A 17,407-nucleotide genomic window follows, 5' to 3' on the forward strand; every position below is an offset into this window, starting at 1 on the left:
ACAAAAAGGGAGGGCAGCAGCAAAACAGAACTGGTCAAAATCAAATCACTTGCAGCCTGATGGTAAAAGGACGTGCTAGAGACCCCCCAGTCAGATTTGGATGTGGACAGAGATCTTTGAACTGCTGTTAGAGAGATGAATACTGCAGGGAGTAATGTCATTACTCACTAATTCCCCAGTTATAGATTGCAAATCAAGAGCAACTGGCATCCAGCTATTGCTGTGTGACAGATCTCTTCATCAGAAAGTGACAAAAGGTGGTGTTATTTTAGACCCTATATACATATGAGGGATTGACTGAAACTGCAAAAACGAAACAACAACAACAACAAAACAACACTGAGCTGGTTTAAGACCATTCAATAAAAGCAGCCACATGGTTTAGCTGTCTGTAATAGCAGGAGACTGGATATCAGTGACCCGGGAGTTATCTCCTACCCCTGTGCCCCCATGCCCGAAATGAAGGCCACGTGCACGCTTCCCTGGTAGCCCCGAGTTTGCGGCAGGCCGGGGTATCAGGGAGGATTTCCCAAGGAATTTGATGGAAGGTTTGAGCAGAGAGAAGCCGCTGGCATTTTTCACATTGTTTATCTTATTCCTAATGTAACTCTGAAGCAAACAAGTATCGTAGCATCTACTCCTGTATTACTCGCTCAACCAAAACACCTGACATCAATGGGAGCCCCGTCCAAGTGAAGACAGCAGGATGAGGCCTGACATCTTTTCTTCCACCCAGCTGGAAAATAATAATAATGATAATAATTTTTAAAATCCTCATAGTAGTTATTCTTTTGAAAAGTTAAAATAACACGGTGCTGGGACTAGAGAGTTATAAGGGAAAGTGCATCAGGAATGTAATATTGTTTCCAGATGTACAATGTCATAAAGAATTTTTTCCACACTTGGAATGGCAACAGGAATTTTTGGGGAGAGATCATTTACACAGTGATGAGATATGTTACATGTAAGTAAACGCCTGTATGCCTGGAATGTTTGTGCCATATGTCTGAAGAGGTGTCTCTGAGCGATGCAGCTTTTGTGTGTTCACTCTCATGTATAGGATCTGAAGTGGAACACGCTTTACAAATATCAATATCATGTATAGACGGGGGAGGAGAGATTGCAGTGCCTCTGTCCAAGCATTCTGAAGCACTTCATGCTACTCTTACATTTTTCAGTGAAATACCTCAGGTAGGTGCAGCACTTGCCTTCCCCACTACCTGCCCTCCACTTTCACGGGCTTCCTTCAGGGGACATTAACCCAGGCTGGCTGCTGCAGGAGTTGAGGATTTCAGCTTTCGAGCTGCTGATGTGAACTGTTGGGATTGAAGGGGGCTGTCAGTACTACTGAATCAGAGAGGTGATCTTTAAGGTACCTGGGTACAGGTTTGTAAGGGAATGCCAACACTTTGAATGGTGCAGAGACATGGAAGAGGGACAGTGCATCTCAGGGATCCCACGTGTAACTGACTTTGGCTGGATGTCACGGCAGGCGAGCCTTCGTTGTGGTTTTTGAGCAGGGAGTGCTTGCAGGAATCCACCTGGGAAGTGAAAATAACGTGGAGATAACAGCACGTGCATTTCTCCAGTACTGCAGCAGAATTGTTGCTGTAAGTCTGTGGCTTCGTAGCCAATAATGAAACCCTCGCAAAGGGAATCCTGAGGAAAATTCAGGGAATCCTGCTGAAAGCCCTGCTCAGAAGGTTGCCGCTCCCGTGTTGTTCATATGGATTGCCCCCATTGGGCTGGCTGAAGGAACAGCTTCATTGCCACGTCTGGTCTTCTTGGTTCTTCTTGGTTGGTTGTCCTCTGAAACTCCACCGGGGTGACAAGTTGATCAGCCGCTTGGAGCACAAACTCTTTCTCAATTGTGATGTCTACAGCAAATTTGACTCAAAGCTACGACTACCAGAATCCATCGCCTGATGTATTTTGATGTTCTCATCATTCCCTTAGTCGTACATTTTGCAGTAACTACTGATTTTAGCTGAAAGACCATAAACTGAATAGGCAGAGAAGCCAAATTGTCATGCACTAGAAGTAGTGCCATCAGATCAGGAAACAAACCAACAAAGAAAAACATTTGCTGGTAATTCGCCAGTGCTGTAGACATATCTGAGAATTTAAACCTCCAGAGAAGTGTGCGCATCACCTTTCACCAGCACTGCATACAGGAATACAGGTTAAGAAAAAAAAGACCTGAGATGTTTTATGATGTTAGGAGAACAAGTGTTATTGATAAATTTGTGTTCAGAAGGGTATTGGTGAAAATGCATAGAAATGGTTAACAAGGTAATGGTAAGAAACGTTGACCTTGATTTGTTTAGCTAAGATGTAAAGATTTTTGAAGGTCAAAGGTGTTCTTGTGTAGTGTTTTGGAGTCTAACTGTGTCTGACCCTCTAACATTAAGCTGCTGTGGCCTGCAGTTTTGAAGAGTGAAGCAAACCAGGGGGAAAGAGAGAAGGGGGAGAGAACAGGAAATGGAGTGAGGTGTTTCAGGAAGTTGTCAGGAGTTGACTGATTGATTCCAGATGGAAAGGGTCACTCGTCGTGACCCAGGAAATACTCACTGGGGGAAAGCAGTTGGCTTGTGAAAGGGAAGGGCCTGGGAGTTAGAGACCATAGTGGAATGCACATTCCTCTTCCTTTTATCCATAAAACATTGGTTTTTAATCTTTGGTATAAAACAATTGGATTGCCATCTCCATCAGGCGAGAGGGAATGACTGGACCAAACTGGAGGAGTCCAGCACTTTTATGTCCATAATCTTCTTACTCCACAGCAATGAGTTGCCTTGCAGTGTCGTAGTAAGGATGACAAAGGTGTGTGCTGCATTTCCATGGCACCTTGGAGATGCCTCCAAATAAGGTCCAATATTTGAGAAGGTTCTGGTCCAGATCTGAACCTTGCATTTCGTCCCGTCCCCGAGACCGCCGTATTTATTTACCCTAGGTCCCAGCCTGCGAAATGCCAAGTGGCTTTGACCCTCCTATGATGAATGGGAGAGGTGAATACAAATGGAGCCGCTCGTGGAGAGAGGTCTGAAAGTGCTTCTTCTGCTCCTGCTGTCTCAGAGAACAGAGGATGCTCCACACTTACCTCCTCCACAGAGGACAATTTCTCACTAGTACTCGTACTGCAGGGACCTCTGCGACTGGAGTGTGGCTCTTGTTTTGTGCCCAACATTTACACCCAAGTGGTTATCCAACAGGGAATGTGTGCATACTTGTAGTCCGCGTATATTACAAAAATCTCATACTGAGAGCATGTGTGTGTGTTTATCACATACATACCTTGTGTATGTGAGGTCAGATATGTATATATTATATAATGTAACTGTATATATATGATATACTTTTGATTTACATTTGGTTACAATTTAAACACTTGTCGTAAATATTTCAGACACTGGAATAATTCAGGTCTATTCCCCTGTTGCCATAGTGTGCTCTGTGCTGGCCAGTGAGAGATTAAAATTTATTTCCATTGTTTAACGGAAAATAATGAAGTGCATCTGAGTGGGTTCAGCTATGTCATGCGGGAAATGTTCACTTTGGATAGGAGTCCCACTCCACCCAAATGTGCAATGATGAAATCAGTTGGCACACAAAAGCAACACATTTTGTGACAAGAATGCTTGAGAAATATAAGAGTACGGTATGACAAGAGCCTTTTGGAATGAATTAAACTTGTTTCAAGAAAGAAAGTATTCTTTAAACCAGCACAATCCTGTAGGAAGGCCAGGTTTCTCCTGCTTTATGACAAGTAGAGTTTTACCAACAATTAGAGCTCACCATTCTCCTACCCAGGCCACGACAGCTGTATCTGTGAAAATTCATGAACACAACCGGGGGCAGGTTCTCAATAGCTGTGAAGGGCTGTGCTTGTGGGGCAGCTGAAGGGATTTAAGCTGATTTACCCCAGCTGATGGCCCCAACCTGAAAGTTTCAAAAAGATGTATCTCCTTGCAGTAGGCAAATTCTGCAGTTGATTTTTTTCCATAAAACTTGTGGTTTAAAGGTAAGTATATTTCTGGATTTATAGGAAATAGAGCTTTGGATATTGTGTTTTAAAGGGAGAACTAAATGGCCTTCATTAACATCTACGGTTACTTCCTCTATGAATTCAGGTGCCATTGGAGCCCAGCAGCAGAAGTCAGGGAGGTTGAGGTTTTCAAAACTGGTGCTTGGTTCTGGTTGCTCAGGCTCGGGTGTTTCTTGAGAGGCACTGAGCCTGCATATGTAAAAAACCAGACATGATATTAGGTACTTTTTTCATGTAGTAGGAATTTCTATTTTGCTCGGTCAATGGAGACCTGTATTTTTGGAGCAGCTGCGGGTGCATTTGCATGTGTGTGCAGTACAGCAGATGGCTCTGAATCTGCATGGCTGTATCAGAGGGCAAATTGCTGTGGTGCTCTGCAGCCTGCCCTCCTGGTTGGTATATGCAGACCTCTTTGCCATCAGCTATGCTACAGTGCATCACAGGGAACAAATTTTAGGGCCATCTGCAGTAGCTGGTTCATTATACATTAAGGACTTTATATGGTCCTCAGGATGCTAATGTTAAATGGAATTAATGCATAGAGTGGAGGCTGAAAATATTTTCTCCCATCCTTGCTAGGGAGTAAACCCTGTAGGGCACGATTACATTTTACAAACAGAACAGGATTTTAAGTAAACTGAATAATTAATACTTTACAAGCTGAATATCCAAGTAAGTTGTTTACCTGCCTCTCTTTTCCTCCTTTTGCAAATGTCTAGGTTGTGCTATCAACAACAGTGAACGTAGATGGGCACGTACTGGCAGTGTCTGACAACATGTTCGTTCACAACAACTCCAAGCACGGGCGGAGAGCAAGGAGACTTGACCCCTCTGAAGGTAGGATATTGTAGGAAGAACAGCACGCAAACGAGTGCAAAAGCATATTACCCATTCTTCGGTTTCTGTTTGTTTTCAGGAGGGAAGGGGAGCTAAGGGGGAACTACAGAACCTCAGGGGGTTTAGGGAAGGAAAAGGCAGGAAAACAGTGTCTACAGCATGCAAAATATGATCCTCTTCACATCTAAGAGACTGGCTTCCCTCCCCCTCTTCCCAATTCATTAATTAGTTTGTCCAGCAGAGATGAAAAACATAGAAAGATTAAGTATTATCTAAAATTCAGACTTCTTTTTCAGCTGGGATAGATTTGATTTCAGGCAAATTAGGCAACATGACATCTTAGTTAAACAGAACTGTTACAGCACAAGATGTGTATGAAAAAGTGTCACTAGTTCCCTTAAACAAACTATGTGCAAAGCATAACAATGCACAGAAGGAAATTGACACTAATTGATTTTAGTTTGTTTGGCTAAGCAAGACTCATGGCCGTCTGCAGGATGGTTTTTGGACTATATTAAAGTAATTACGACTACTTGTATCTGTTAAGTTTCAAAATGGTTGGCCCCTCCTCTCCCTCTTCTCGTGCATTCATTACCAATGCATTCCACCTCTCTTGTGCAGGCAGTACTCAAAATTACCAGAAAATGCTATCTGTGTCTACTTCTTCCTCCCCTGCAGCTAGTGAAAGTGAGAAGAGCTAGTGATGTTAGTAGAAAAGACAAGCGAGGATATTATTTCATTATAATGTTTTGCTGTCCCACTTCTTAAATGTCCCCTATATCAACCTATAAGAAGAATTAATGAACTGGAAGAAAATGATTGAATCAGTAAAGAATTCAGAGTGGTGTTAATTCTCCCCCAGCGGGCAGTGAAATGGTAGAAGGAAAATCCCAGGATTCCTAGCCTAGGAAGCCATCCAGTTTTTCCTTGACTGATTGGATGTGATTGACTGGCTGTTCAAAGGAGTCTCATGTTTTTGGAGCCCTGCCAAAGTTCCCCTCCACCTCTGACCCTGTCAACATTGGGAATGGAGTGATGGATTGACTTTGGTTATGGCCTGGAAACCATATTGGGTTCCTGATGGGATGTATAGTCCAGAGGCCTTGAACATATGGAAGAGAGAAGAAAAAAAAATCCGCTCTATAAAATCAAGAAAATTATTAGAAATCGTATTCTGACAAGAATTGGAGGAAACATTTGATATTTCCATATCTCTCTTACCCATTGATAAACTTCATAAATCTTAATCTACCTCCCTTTGCACAGGCTTTAGCTGTTGTGTGATCATATGCTAATGAGTGTTTTTTTTTTTAAAACAGCCTCTGCACAATCATTTAAGTGTTTCATTTTTACACCCACTACAGTTGGCCTATTAGGCTTTAATGACACAATGTTAAGTGCCAGTAATGAATAGGCAAGTAATTAACACTGGCAAGGCAGAAAACACTATTTATTTATTTATATATTTGTTGGGCTTCCTGGAATGGTAAAGCAGCCTTCATGGGTGAATGGCTGGAGGGGACTTGTCCCAGGCCTCTGGCAGCGCTGGGGAATTCCTGCCAACCGTGACGCTGCAGCGGTGCAGAAACTCCCAGGAGTGGACAGGTGAAGTTGTCTCAGTACGACTTAGGACTGCTTAATGCACACAGAAGTTGGGTGCACACATCAGCTGCAAGGGTTTACACACAGTATTGTGAACAATCTCACAATTGTGCACAAATACAACCCCCCAACCCTAATCTTAGCCTTTGGTTTTGTTTAGCCACACCGTGCATCAAAGCAATCAGCCCGAGTGAAGGCTGGACAACAGGAGGAGCAATGGTGATCATTATTGGAGACAACTTCTTTGATGGGCTGCAAGTAGTATTTGGAACCATGCTCGTCTGGAGTGAGGTAGGTAGAGGCACCTCCCTGCTACAAAGCTGGAGAAACACTCTGCTGTTATTTGGAAGGTGGAGGGGAGTGGTGTTATTTCCCATTCCAATAACGCTACCAAAATGGTGGCGTGTAAAATGGGCCGTATAAACCTCTGTGAAGGGAATTCATGGGACACAGTTACTCTGTGGAACTCCCTGCTAGGTGACATTACTGAGGCCAACTGCCCAGTAAGATCCAGAATGTGATTGGTTCAGGGGTCTGGAGGCAGGTAAAGGTACAGAAATAAAGCAAGAGGGTATGAATATAGGAAGAGTTAGAGTTTGGGAAGGAGAAAGAATTCCTTTTGGGTCCAGCAAGAAGCCAGCAATTAACCAATAAGTAATACAATTTTCCTTGATGACAATTTATCCTAAAAAGCGTCTTCCTCTCCTGGAGCAAAGAAACTACACCAAATGTATCACGTGCCAGATCTACTCCTACGCAGCAATAAGCAGTACATTTACTCATAAAGTATGTTTGGAGGGTGTAAATGCAAGTCGGGGGAGTAACACCGACATATCATAATTGCATCTCTCCTTTTGTTATTTCCCAGCTTATCACACCTCATGCCATTCGAGTTCAGACACCTCCACGTCACATTCCTGGAGTGGTTGAAGTGACATTATCATACAAATCCAAACAGTTTTGCAAAGGCGCCCCAGGCAGGTTTATTTACACAGGTAGGTGACTGTGATTTACAGTGGAGGAGCTTGAGCTCTGAGCCTCTTTGTTTTGGTAAACAGTATTGACAACTCCGTGCTTTGTTTGCTTGCTTGCTTTGCCTCTTGCTGTTTGAAGGCCACTCTGCTAGTTGTGGCATTTGGATACATAAGGAGATAGCTTCATTGCTGTGCAGAGGTGTTAAGGGACTGTTACTACACATGTTAATATTTTTTCCAGATTAGAGCTCATGCTGTTATGATATGGGTCTGTCCGTAGATATATTGAATGTACAGTAACGTGATAGCATTGTTCTGTATATCCAAAGATGTTTTATTTATAACAGTATTTATTTTACATTTCTCTCTCGCTGGGGGTAACCTTTCATTTTCGAGATAATCCCAGAGGACGAGGAGAGTGTCTTGTATTGAGAGAAGCCAATGAGCCGAGTGGAAAATAAATACGTTTTTTTATTTATTTTTTTTTTATTCTTAAATGGATTATAAACTTGTTTAGTGCCCTACATTCACCTCTGCTAGCAGGAGAATACTAATATTATGGAGAGAGCAATCTATATATCTGAAAGGAAAAATCAGATGGGGCCAGATGACCATCCCTCACTGAACTGTCAGTACCAGTAGTATCAGCGATGGCGTACCGTGCATACACCAAAACTTCTGTAGCCTGTTAAGCATAGATGGAGAATAATGGTGCACACAGTTGTAAAGGATGGATCTGTATTTAAATTGAATGATTTGCTTCCACCAAATCATATTCAGCCTTCCCAAAATGCAAGGATTGATTTACTTTTTAAAAGCCTCTTATTGCCAACAATCTTCATTAAGTAATCATGTACTGTATTTGAAAACAATTAAATCCTAAATTAAAAATAATAACAAGGGTCCAAGAAACATTTTATTATAAAAAAAATAAGGCAAAAACTTAACCACGTCTTGAGTGAACTAGTTAGAATTTTTCTAAAACTGGAAAAATTTGAATGGAAATCTGACACTTCAGAGCTTTAGCAAGAACCAATGATTTGTGAAGATCCTCTTACCGCTGTATGCCATTTTATATACACTTTTTAAGTACAAGTGCTAAATTACTGTTTACCTATGTATGTGAGAAGGTATTTATTCATAATTGTCATACCTAGAAACCCGCAGCAAGAATTAAGTCTTCCATTATACAAGGTACTCTAAAGAAATATAAGCTTAACGACAAAGGATTATTTTTGTTTTGATAGTGGTCTGATCCACAGTTAGTTGAAGACATTAAAATGATATCCACTGACTGAAACCGAATCAACCACACGAAGATTAGGACTTTGTTCTGATCTTGCACCAAAATTTGTTCTGGAATTATGCCTGGACCTGTGAGATCAGGATCTGGCCAAAAGCTTTGGAAAGACATTTTCTTCTAAGGCAGTGTGTTCACTCATCAGTCTGTGGGAAAAGTTGAACCTGATGTCTGAGCAGGTTAAGCCTTTCCTGGGTGATAACAAGCCAAAGTCACAAAAGAGGTTAAAATTCCAAATCTGCATGAAAACACAGTTGTCTTTCTGAAGAGAGGGAGGAGATTAATTTACTGGAGTCTAGCAGTACTTAAGCTAGGGAACGCTGTCATTGATGGGCATGCAGTGAAGGGTTGTAGGGGTAGCGTTAGGTGTGATGCTTTTACCTTTAGAGAGAGAGAGAGGGACCATTAATTCTTGAGTTATTATTACACATTGAAACTGCAAAGTTCTCCTATGCCATTTTTTGCTTGCTGAGGCCTTGATCCTCCAGTTCTTCACTACAAGCATTGATCTGAAAGCTGCTGGTATGAGAACTGAAAGAGCTTTAGGAATGGAGCGATGCAGAGATGTGTAAAATAGGAATGTGCATCCGCCTATGAAGGAAAAAGTCTTTTCATTATGGTGAAGCCATTTTAAGTGCAAGACTTACTTGTACCATCCAGGAGGGACTGGAGTCAGACTGTAGCAGCTCTTTCACATATTAATTAGTGTGCTGCCACAAAAAGGGACATGAAGATGTATGTAGGAGCTGGCGGAAGAGAAGAAAGTTAAATATACTATCCCTGTTTTACTGCTGTTACTGGCATAGGGGTATCTGTTAGCATTCTCTGAGGAGTGAGTGGGTGCTCACTGCCATATGTTACAAAACAGCATTTCGCGGAAGATGCCGAGCTGTTTGGGCGAGGGTAGAAGAGACAACGTTTCAATCTGTCTGTTCAGGAACCTGCAGTTCTCCCACCATGGCAGGCAAAATGATAAACACAGCTATTAGGTAGAGGCTCACCTGTGTAATCAATTCCCCCAGGTTGTTGCTGCTAATAGCAGCAAAAACAACTTCTAAGCTATGAAAATAACATGGTGGCATTTTTTTTTTCTTTCTGTGATTGTGCTATCAGAAAACTGCTGTGATCCTGCTGTGAGCAAACACACTGACTTTTAACCTAGGCAAGAGATATTCATGCAGTCGAGGTCCTTCTGCTTGTAAATCTTCTTCAGACCTTCCCTGACAACTTCTGAACCTCTTCACCGGCTTCTGCCTGGTTTTGTCAGAAAGGTAGAAGCACCACAGATGCACAGTCCAAGCACATTTTTTGAAAATGGAAAATCGTAAGAGAGATCTGAATTAACCCATCATTGAAGGAAAGGCTGCAGAGCTCAATCATTATTAGACAAGAGAGAAGCTACCAGAAAACAGCCTCAGGAAACGAGGTTATTTAAATGCCACCGAATGCACGAATATCCATAGCACTCTGGAAAATAGCCTCATATCACAGAAGTGCAGGTATTTGTTGGAAAAACTGTAGCAGGCAAATATATAAAACACTGAATAGTAGAGTTCAACAGATTTTATAGTCATTGGTGAGGTAGTCCGGTGCATCTCAACAAAAATGTATTTTTTGTGATAATTGAAGCTTATTATTTTCTTGATACTTTTAGCACTTTATATTGCAATATATTCCTCCTACTGTCACAAAGTCTGTATCTGACAAAATATCAGAGAATGGAGCAGCTTGGAGAGACAAATAAGACCACTTCTCTCTTGAACTGTCCTTGTCTCTAAAACCAGGAATTTCTCCCCTCAATACATCCCTTTTACATTCAGCCTACACTTGACACAAAAATAAAAAAAAAAAAAAGAAAGAAATGCAGAGACATTAAAATTGAGCACAGGAGACTGAGGAGTGTGAAATCCTGCAAAGTGAAAGCCCGAGCAGACGTAGTTCTGTCAGAATTAATAACAGCAGCAGCAACTAGCAGCCCCGGCACTATCAGGGTCATGTTGTATTAAGTCCTTAATAATTATTAAGTGCTGAGATAACCTCAGATGAAAAGCACAAAGGGTCAAGTCACACGGAAAGCACTGAACAGCTGGCTATGGGCACGTCGCAGGTATAACAATAATAGTTATTCATATAAAGCCAGACCTCAGAAGGTTCATCAGGGCCTCACTGCATCAGCCGTGGGCAGTTACAGAAGGACACGTGCTTCCATTCTATGCGAGGCACTGTCACAGGAAGCTGAAGAAAGACTGACCGCTTGCCTGTGGTTGTGCAGGAAAGCTGAAGAGAGCCAGGGCAATAGGAGTCCCAGGTCCAAGTCGTATCCTGTAATCACCAGACCACCAAAACTTTTTGAAAAGATGGAAACAAAAGCAGTCATTTTAGTATTGTGCAGTGCATATCTGCCTCTGCCCTCAATATTTAATATACAATCAAATATTAATGTTTGACCTGATTATACTTGAGCTTTTTTTTTTTTTTTTTAAGGAGTAACAAAAAGACAGGTTGTTTGAAGAAGAAAGTGATAAACTGTTAGAAAGACGAGTACAAAAATTAGGTATAAATTTCAAGGGTAAATCTAAACGCCACAGCGGAGCTGTTATGGGAGCTCATATGCGTCCTGTAATGTGTATTTATAATGGGCTCCTAGCGATGTGTGCTGTGCTGGCAGTGCTGCAGTTATGTTTCTGTCAGCATTTCCACTCTTAAGTGCTATCATTCAGGGTGCTGCAACTCAGCCATCAAATTCCTCTCATCGCCCAAATGTGATGCGTGGACTTTTCCATACGGTTCCCAGATGGGAAACTCTTCTAAGAGTGAAACCAACAGGATCCTGTGGACTTGTAACAGTGCACTACAGAGTGCAGCAAAAACCTGGTGAAACGGCTTGCTGCAAGCTAACGGCAACTGCTGAACCAACTTACATCAGTAGTAAGTGTGTACTTAAAATGAGGGAGATAAAAAGTCTGGTTTTACATCACCACAGCTAAGCATCGTCTCCTGGTGAGCCTTAAACTGGTGTGAATGCAGGTAACGCCTACACCTCCCTGTTCAGAGTTACTTTTCTATCATCAGCTGTTCATAGAGTAATAAGGCGTTTGTTCTCTGCTGCTAATCTCACAGTAGCCTCATATTCTGCTTTTAATACTATACAAATTCAAAGTCTCTGCTGCTGTAAGCAGTTCCATTATAGTTCCATTGACTTTAATAACGCTTACCTCAGTTTACGCCAGCTGAAGCTACGTCTCGTAGGCTTTCATATCTTAAGTTTGATCACAGCTCTGCATATGGTTTGTCATAGAGATGCTAACCTGGAAATGTGTATATCAGGGAGATTTTGAACATAATTTTCCTTGCTGAGCAAAAATCCTCCAGGGGTTAACTTGTCAGAGCAATGCAATATAAAGTAATCTGCAGGATATGTTGGACTCCCAGGTTGTGGTGCATCACTCTCTATGCCAGGCACCAAGGATAGGAGGTACTGTTTTGCTAAAGCTTGTAAGTAGATTTGAGAAGGTCTTGTTATCTGCTTGTGGGAAATGGTGCTTACAAGGATACAGTGAGCTCTGGAAATTGCAGGTGAGCTCACTTGGCCAGAACGCAACTGATGCGAGCTGAAAGCCCTTGCAGAGAACAGCTCCTACACCGCTTTAGCCTATTAAAGGCGCATGCGATAAGAGACAACGCTGCGTTGGGACCGGGGTATTTGGAACAGCCGTTACTGAAACAGCAAATTTAACACAAGTCACTGCCTGGTAGCATCCCTCCAACTCTACATCTCTAGGTCATAGAGTACTCCTCCGAGCAGGCTGACCAGAACGTGTGTATTTCCAGGCACCCAGGATTAGCAGGAGAGCTTCCGTAGCCAGCGACGTGGCAATGTTTTATTGTGTAGGGTGAACACCAAGCATCTCTTCACTGGTGGTTTGAGTGAGGGTAGTCCCCAGCGCATGGCTGGAATTATGTGTTTAGGTCCAGGGGTGCCTTGTTTTCTCTGTGCTAACATATCTAAGGTTAGCCGTCATACCCCAAATATTGCACGTGCTCTCTGGGTTCCAGCTATATCTAGAGGTATGCATTTGTTGTTTCTCTCATTCATACTTTGCAAACACGGGACTTGTTGGCCTCTGTTCTACTTTGTAGAGTAAAGCAAAGATGCACAACTTTGCTAAGGTCTTTGAATGAGGCCCTTCTTCAACTGGCTGTGAGGGAGCGTGCACAGCTCCCAGGGCATACGCTGGCACTATCAGAACGACCTGTCACTCATGGGGAATTGTGTAGATCTCCATAACATTCTCCTCCTTCCCCAGTCTCATGTGCTTTGATGTGTGGTGAAATAATTAATACTTTAAATGTCAGCACTGTTCTTGTTGGGTATCGGAGTTAGTACCCATTGAGGTGAACAGGACCAAGCTGTTGGTTCAGGTTTTGCAAATAAGACAGATGTCGTGGCATCAGTTGCTCAAGTGTGAGAGGTTTTTACTTCCAGTGAGTCTTACTAACTGGAGACTTGTGTTTGAAATGGAAGCATAGATTTTGGAGGCTAAGGAACGCTATAAAAGAGGCAGCTCTTTGCCATACTCTATTCAAGTCTCATCATAAATTAAGTCAGGCAGGCTGTGGAGCATTCAGACCTCTCCCTGCTGCTGACTGTAAAATTCTGTTGTTAAAACAATTATGCTGGAGTGTGGTTTATAAACTAACCGACAGTTTAGTTTATTCACTAGATGGTTGCTCTTTTTTGCATACATTATCTCATGTCATGAACAATTTTTTAAATTATGTTCTGGGAAATTCAAGAGACCCCTTGTGCCTGAAACGCTGGATTTGAGAGTGCCCAAAGGGATTTTGCTGTACCTGAATCTTGTTTTTTCTTGGGAGTTTCATTTCAGATACCTATCTGATTTGTACAAAATAATGAGCAGCCTGCTTCTGTGTCAGACTCCTTTATGGTCTCTGAATCCATGAAGCCAAAAGCATTTGGATATAATTTTCACGTGTCTACATACCACGCAGATAAACCACTGCTGATCCAATAGCTCTTTTCTCAGTGGAAGTGGTATCGTGGTGGAGCCGTTAAAACTTGCTGGTGGAGCCTATATCCTACCTCTCCTGTTGCAGCTTCAGCTGAAATGGTGCCATTTACTTCCACAAATGCTGGAGGTTGTTTCTTACCAGGACTTCATGACAGAGAGATTTTTGTTTTCTTACTGAGTAAAACTAGCGGTAGGCAATTTTGTTGCAAGCTGTACAGAAAACCTTTTGTGATGAGAGGCATAATATATGCATTGACTCAAAATGGTTGATTTCTTCTCGGAACAGTTCAACATTGTTGAGAAATGATTTGCTGCTGTTTATCTATCAGAACAGAATGAAAATGTCTGTGTCAATACTTCGGAAAAATGTTTGATGGATAATAGCCAATTTTTTTTTCCTGAATTAGAATGCTGTATATTCCCATTAGCTATTTTTAGTCAACTATATATACATATATGTATAAATTCCTGTATATTTTACATTGCTTTTGCCTAGCTTAAGATATAAAACTTAACTGATTAGGCTTGTAATCAAGAAGAGAAATGGCACGTAATGATGTATAGGCTCTTGAGAGAATTGGCCTATAATTCTCAGGATTATTGGCAAAAAAAATCCAGCTCCCCCAAAAAAACCCTCTTCCCAAATGGGATGTAGATTCTGTGGCAGTTGAAATGTGTATTATTAAACTCCTTAAGCAAACCAGAATGTCTCCCAGTGGAGAGCAAAGACATTCTAAGTATAGCCAAGACTAAATTCTCAGGTCTGGGTTTTCTCTTCTCAATTCCCACTTGATTATCTCCTGTAATATTTAAACTTCATGCCATGCCATAATTATTTAATAAAAAGTAAATATAAAATGTATCTCAGTGGGGAATATGACCTTTTACCTTCATGTTGTTATACCAAAGACAGACACAGATAAACAGAGAATTTGGAGCGGTGTAACAGTCTGTCTCACTTGATAGTTTCATTCTCCCCGTATCAGAAATGGTTATCATGGAAGGTGCTGAGTACATTTGGGAAGATGAAATAAGTGCCATCAGCATCTCTTGGAATCAGGTATTTTCAGCTGTGTTGATGTCACTGATTCTTTCAAAAAAAAAATTTTTTTTAAAGAAGGAAAAACAGTACCGGAAGATGGAAGAAGCCAGTACTGAATGAGGATATTGCTAAAGGAGCTACATATGTTACTTATTAAACGCTTTGTGGAATTCTCATCAGGATTCTTAGCATGTGATTGCATGAACATGTCATTTATATTATAAGGCACATCCTGAAGTATAAGGAATTTCTTTAAAAATACCTATAATTGTATTAGTTAACACTAATACTCCTAATGTATTAGAGGCAAATCCTATACGCATGCAGAATTCTAAAGAGCTGACTTTGGTTTCTGTATCAATTTGAATCAGAGTTTAATTCTGAGTAATCAGAAACTGGATTATTACTGTCAGATGCAAAGTTGAGAGTATCAGAGTGTCTGAAGTTTTCTGAACTTACCAACATTGCTGTTAGGGCTCTACCAGCTTGTACTGAGGATCTAGGTTAAAATGTTGCAGTTTATACACTAGCGATTAACACCATTACAGTGAAGTGGCTATGTGTGCAGAAGAGCCACACACGATTTAAGAATTTTATGTGCATGATGAAGGGCTGCACCCTAGTTGCCTGCTGTATCTTTCAGATTATTCACTCAGCCTTCGACAGGTGGTAAGTCAGCACTGACAATTGAAGCAGTTTGAAGTGTACAAGTCACACATTTTCCCCTTATTGACTAAGCCAAACTCACTAGAGTTACCTTTTGTAATGCTTTCAGTTAGAAATCATGAAAGTAGCATGCAGCATTCACATACATTTTGTCATTTGTGTCAATGTAACTGCCTCTGAACGCATTTTTCTGGAATACTGGCAGAAGATGAGCATGTGCGTTCAGTTCAGCTGTGCCCACCAGAAGGAGCAGGCAGAGGGGATGTGTGTGTGTATATATGCATGAACGCACAGAATTCTTTCAAGAGTTAGTTCCAAGCAGGAAGATATCTCTAATTCTTTATTTAATAAATTACAGACACACTGAGGGATTCTCCAGGACCATGCAGTTCATTATACAGATAATGCAGAAACATCTGTACAATTAAATGGGTGGAGTTGGGGTAGCAGGAGTCAGGACACCTGGTCTGTATAATATGGTCCAACATTAATAGCTTCTGTATTGCAGCTTTTTTAGTGGTACAACAAGTAATATCATCGAAAAGAAACTGGGATGTTCATGCAGAAGTTCTTATATAGTGTCACTTACTGTAAATCTTGTCTCACACAGAGATCAGGGCTCACCTGAGTACTAGGCAAAACCCGGACAAGAACAGGTTTCAGTGCAGCAGCTGTGAAACTCATCTTTTTAAGATACATATTCATATAATACATTGCTTTCTGTTTTCTTTTCAGCTTTAAATGAACCTACCATAGATTATGGTTTCCAAAGACTGCAGAAGGTCATCCCAAGACATCCAGGTGACCCTGAAAGACTAGCTAAGGTAAAATATTTCCAGGCATTTTAAATGAGCCCACAAAGTACTTTCTTCCACTTCTGGCTCATAAAAGAGAGAAAATGATATCTTAAGTGATGATTACACCTGAACGTAAATCGACCAATTGGTTGTAGGTTCAAACACCAATTTGAGCACGTTGACCCCACAGTAATTTTTACCTGTTAGAGCTCAAACACTTTCTGTGAACTTCTCTGCCATTTGTCTTTATCCACATCGGCAAATCTCTGCACCTAAGATACATGATGAGCATAAAGGAATTGTTGCAGAGGTCTGTTCTTAAGGGAATCTTTTAGTAAAAAAATCACTTGTAGCTCAGCTTTTTCTGTAGCCACAATTGCAGCATGTATGTGTTGAAACAATTGTAGCTGTAATCTTACACGCCGTGTTGATTTAGTACCCAGCACGATGCAGGTGGCATTAAAGACTCTATTCCTTGTTTTTAGTGCACTAAAAGTAAATATTATTATCTTTGCATGGTGACAGGCTATCGTATTCAGATATTATACTGTGGTGTTTTTTTTTTCTTACAACCAGAGGTGACAGAAGATATCTACTGGCTAAAGTGTGTTATTTGATTGATTACCATTATTGAGAAAAAATAACTGGACATAGAGATAAAACAGATTTTATTATTATTATTATTATTATTTTTACATCTGTGCAAAAGAATATATTGAAATGCATTAGGAAACTGAGCTCCTATTTGAAATTGGGTTACGTCTGAAAATAGTCTCCATTTCTCAAGAAAGGGTGCTTAAAGCAGCTTCAGGACTATGGAGAGCTCCAAGGCCCTGCTGAAGTCGGGCTGTGCCGCACAGCCAGCGGCAGCCGATTTGTCGCACACACGCAACACTTTCTAGAGTGACCAATGATTTTGTATGTCTAGTCTGAGATACTGCAAGGGGGATGAATTTTCATTTAAATGCCAAATAATGCCTCTTTAAGGGACTCACTTCTGAGAATGACCCCACATAATCACTCATGACCTCAGAAAATACTAGCCCGTGGTTTTATTTGTACTAAAATCCTTTTCTTTTAAAATGTCAATTTTATGTATCTGCTCATCCTG

The 17,407-nt window shown here is 41.2% G+C and overlaps 1 protein-coding gene across 4 annotated transcripts in view; it reads left to right on the forward strand.

Annotated features, from left to right (window-relative positions):
* Window positions 1-17,407, forward strand: part of EBF2 (EBF transcription factor 2) — a 134,463-nt gene that overhangs the window by 104,503 nt on the left and 12,553 nt on the right. For all 4 annotated transcript variants that reach the window (XM_040538123.1, XM_040538122.1, XM_040538125.1 and 1 more), the window contains 4 exons: window positions 4,765-4,882; window positions 6,645-6,775; window positions 7,353-7,479; window positions 16,235-16,323. In XM_040538123.1, the coding sequence (XP_040394057.1) occupies window positions 4,765-4,882; window positions 6,645-6,775; window positions 7,353-7,479; window positions 16,235-16,323 (465 nt within the window). The remainder of the gene's footprint in view (window positions 1-4,764; window positions 4,883-6,644; window positions 6,776-7,352; window positions 7,480-16,234; window positions 16,324-17,407) is intronic.

This window comes from Cygnus olor, chromosome 27, assembly GCF_009769625.2.
Source record: "Cygnus olor isolate bCygOlo1 chromosome 27, bCygOlo1.pri.v2, whole genome shotgun sequence".
Lineage (NCBI taxonomy): Eukaryota > Metazoa > Chordata > Aves > Anseriformes > Anatidae > Cygnus > Cygnus olor.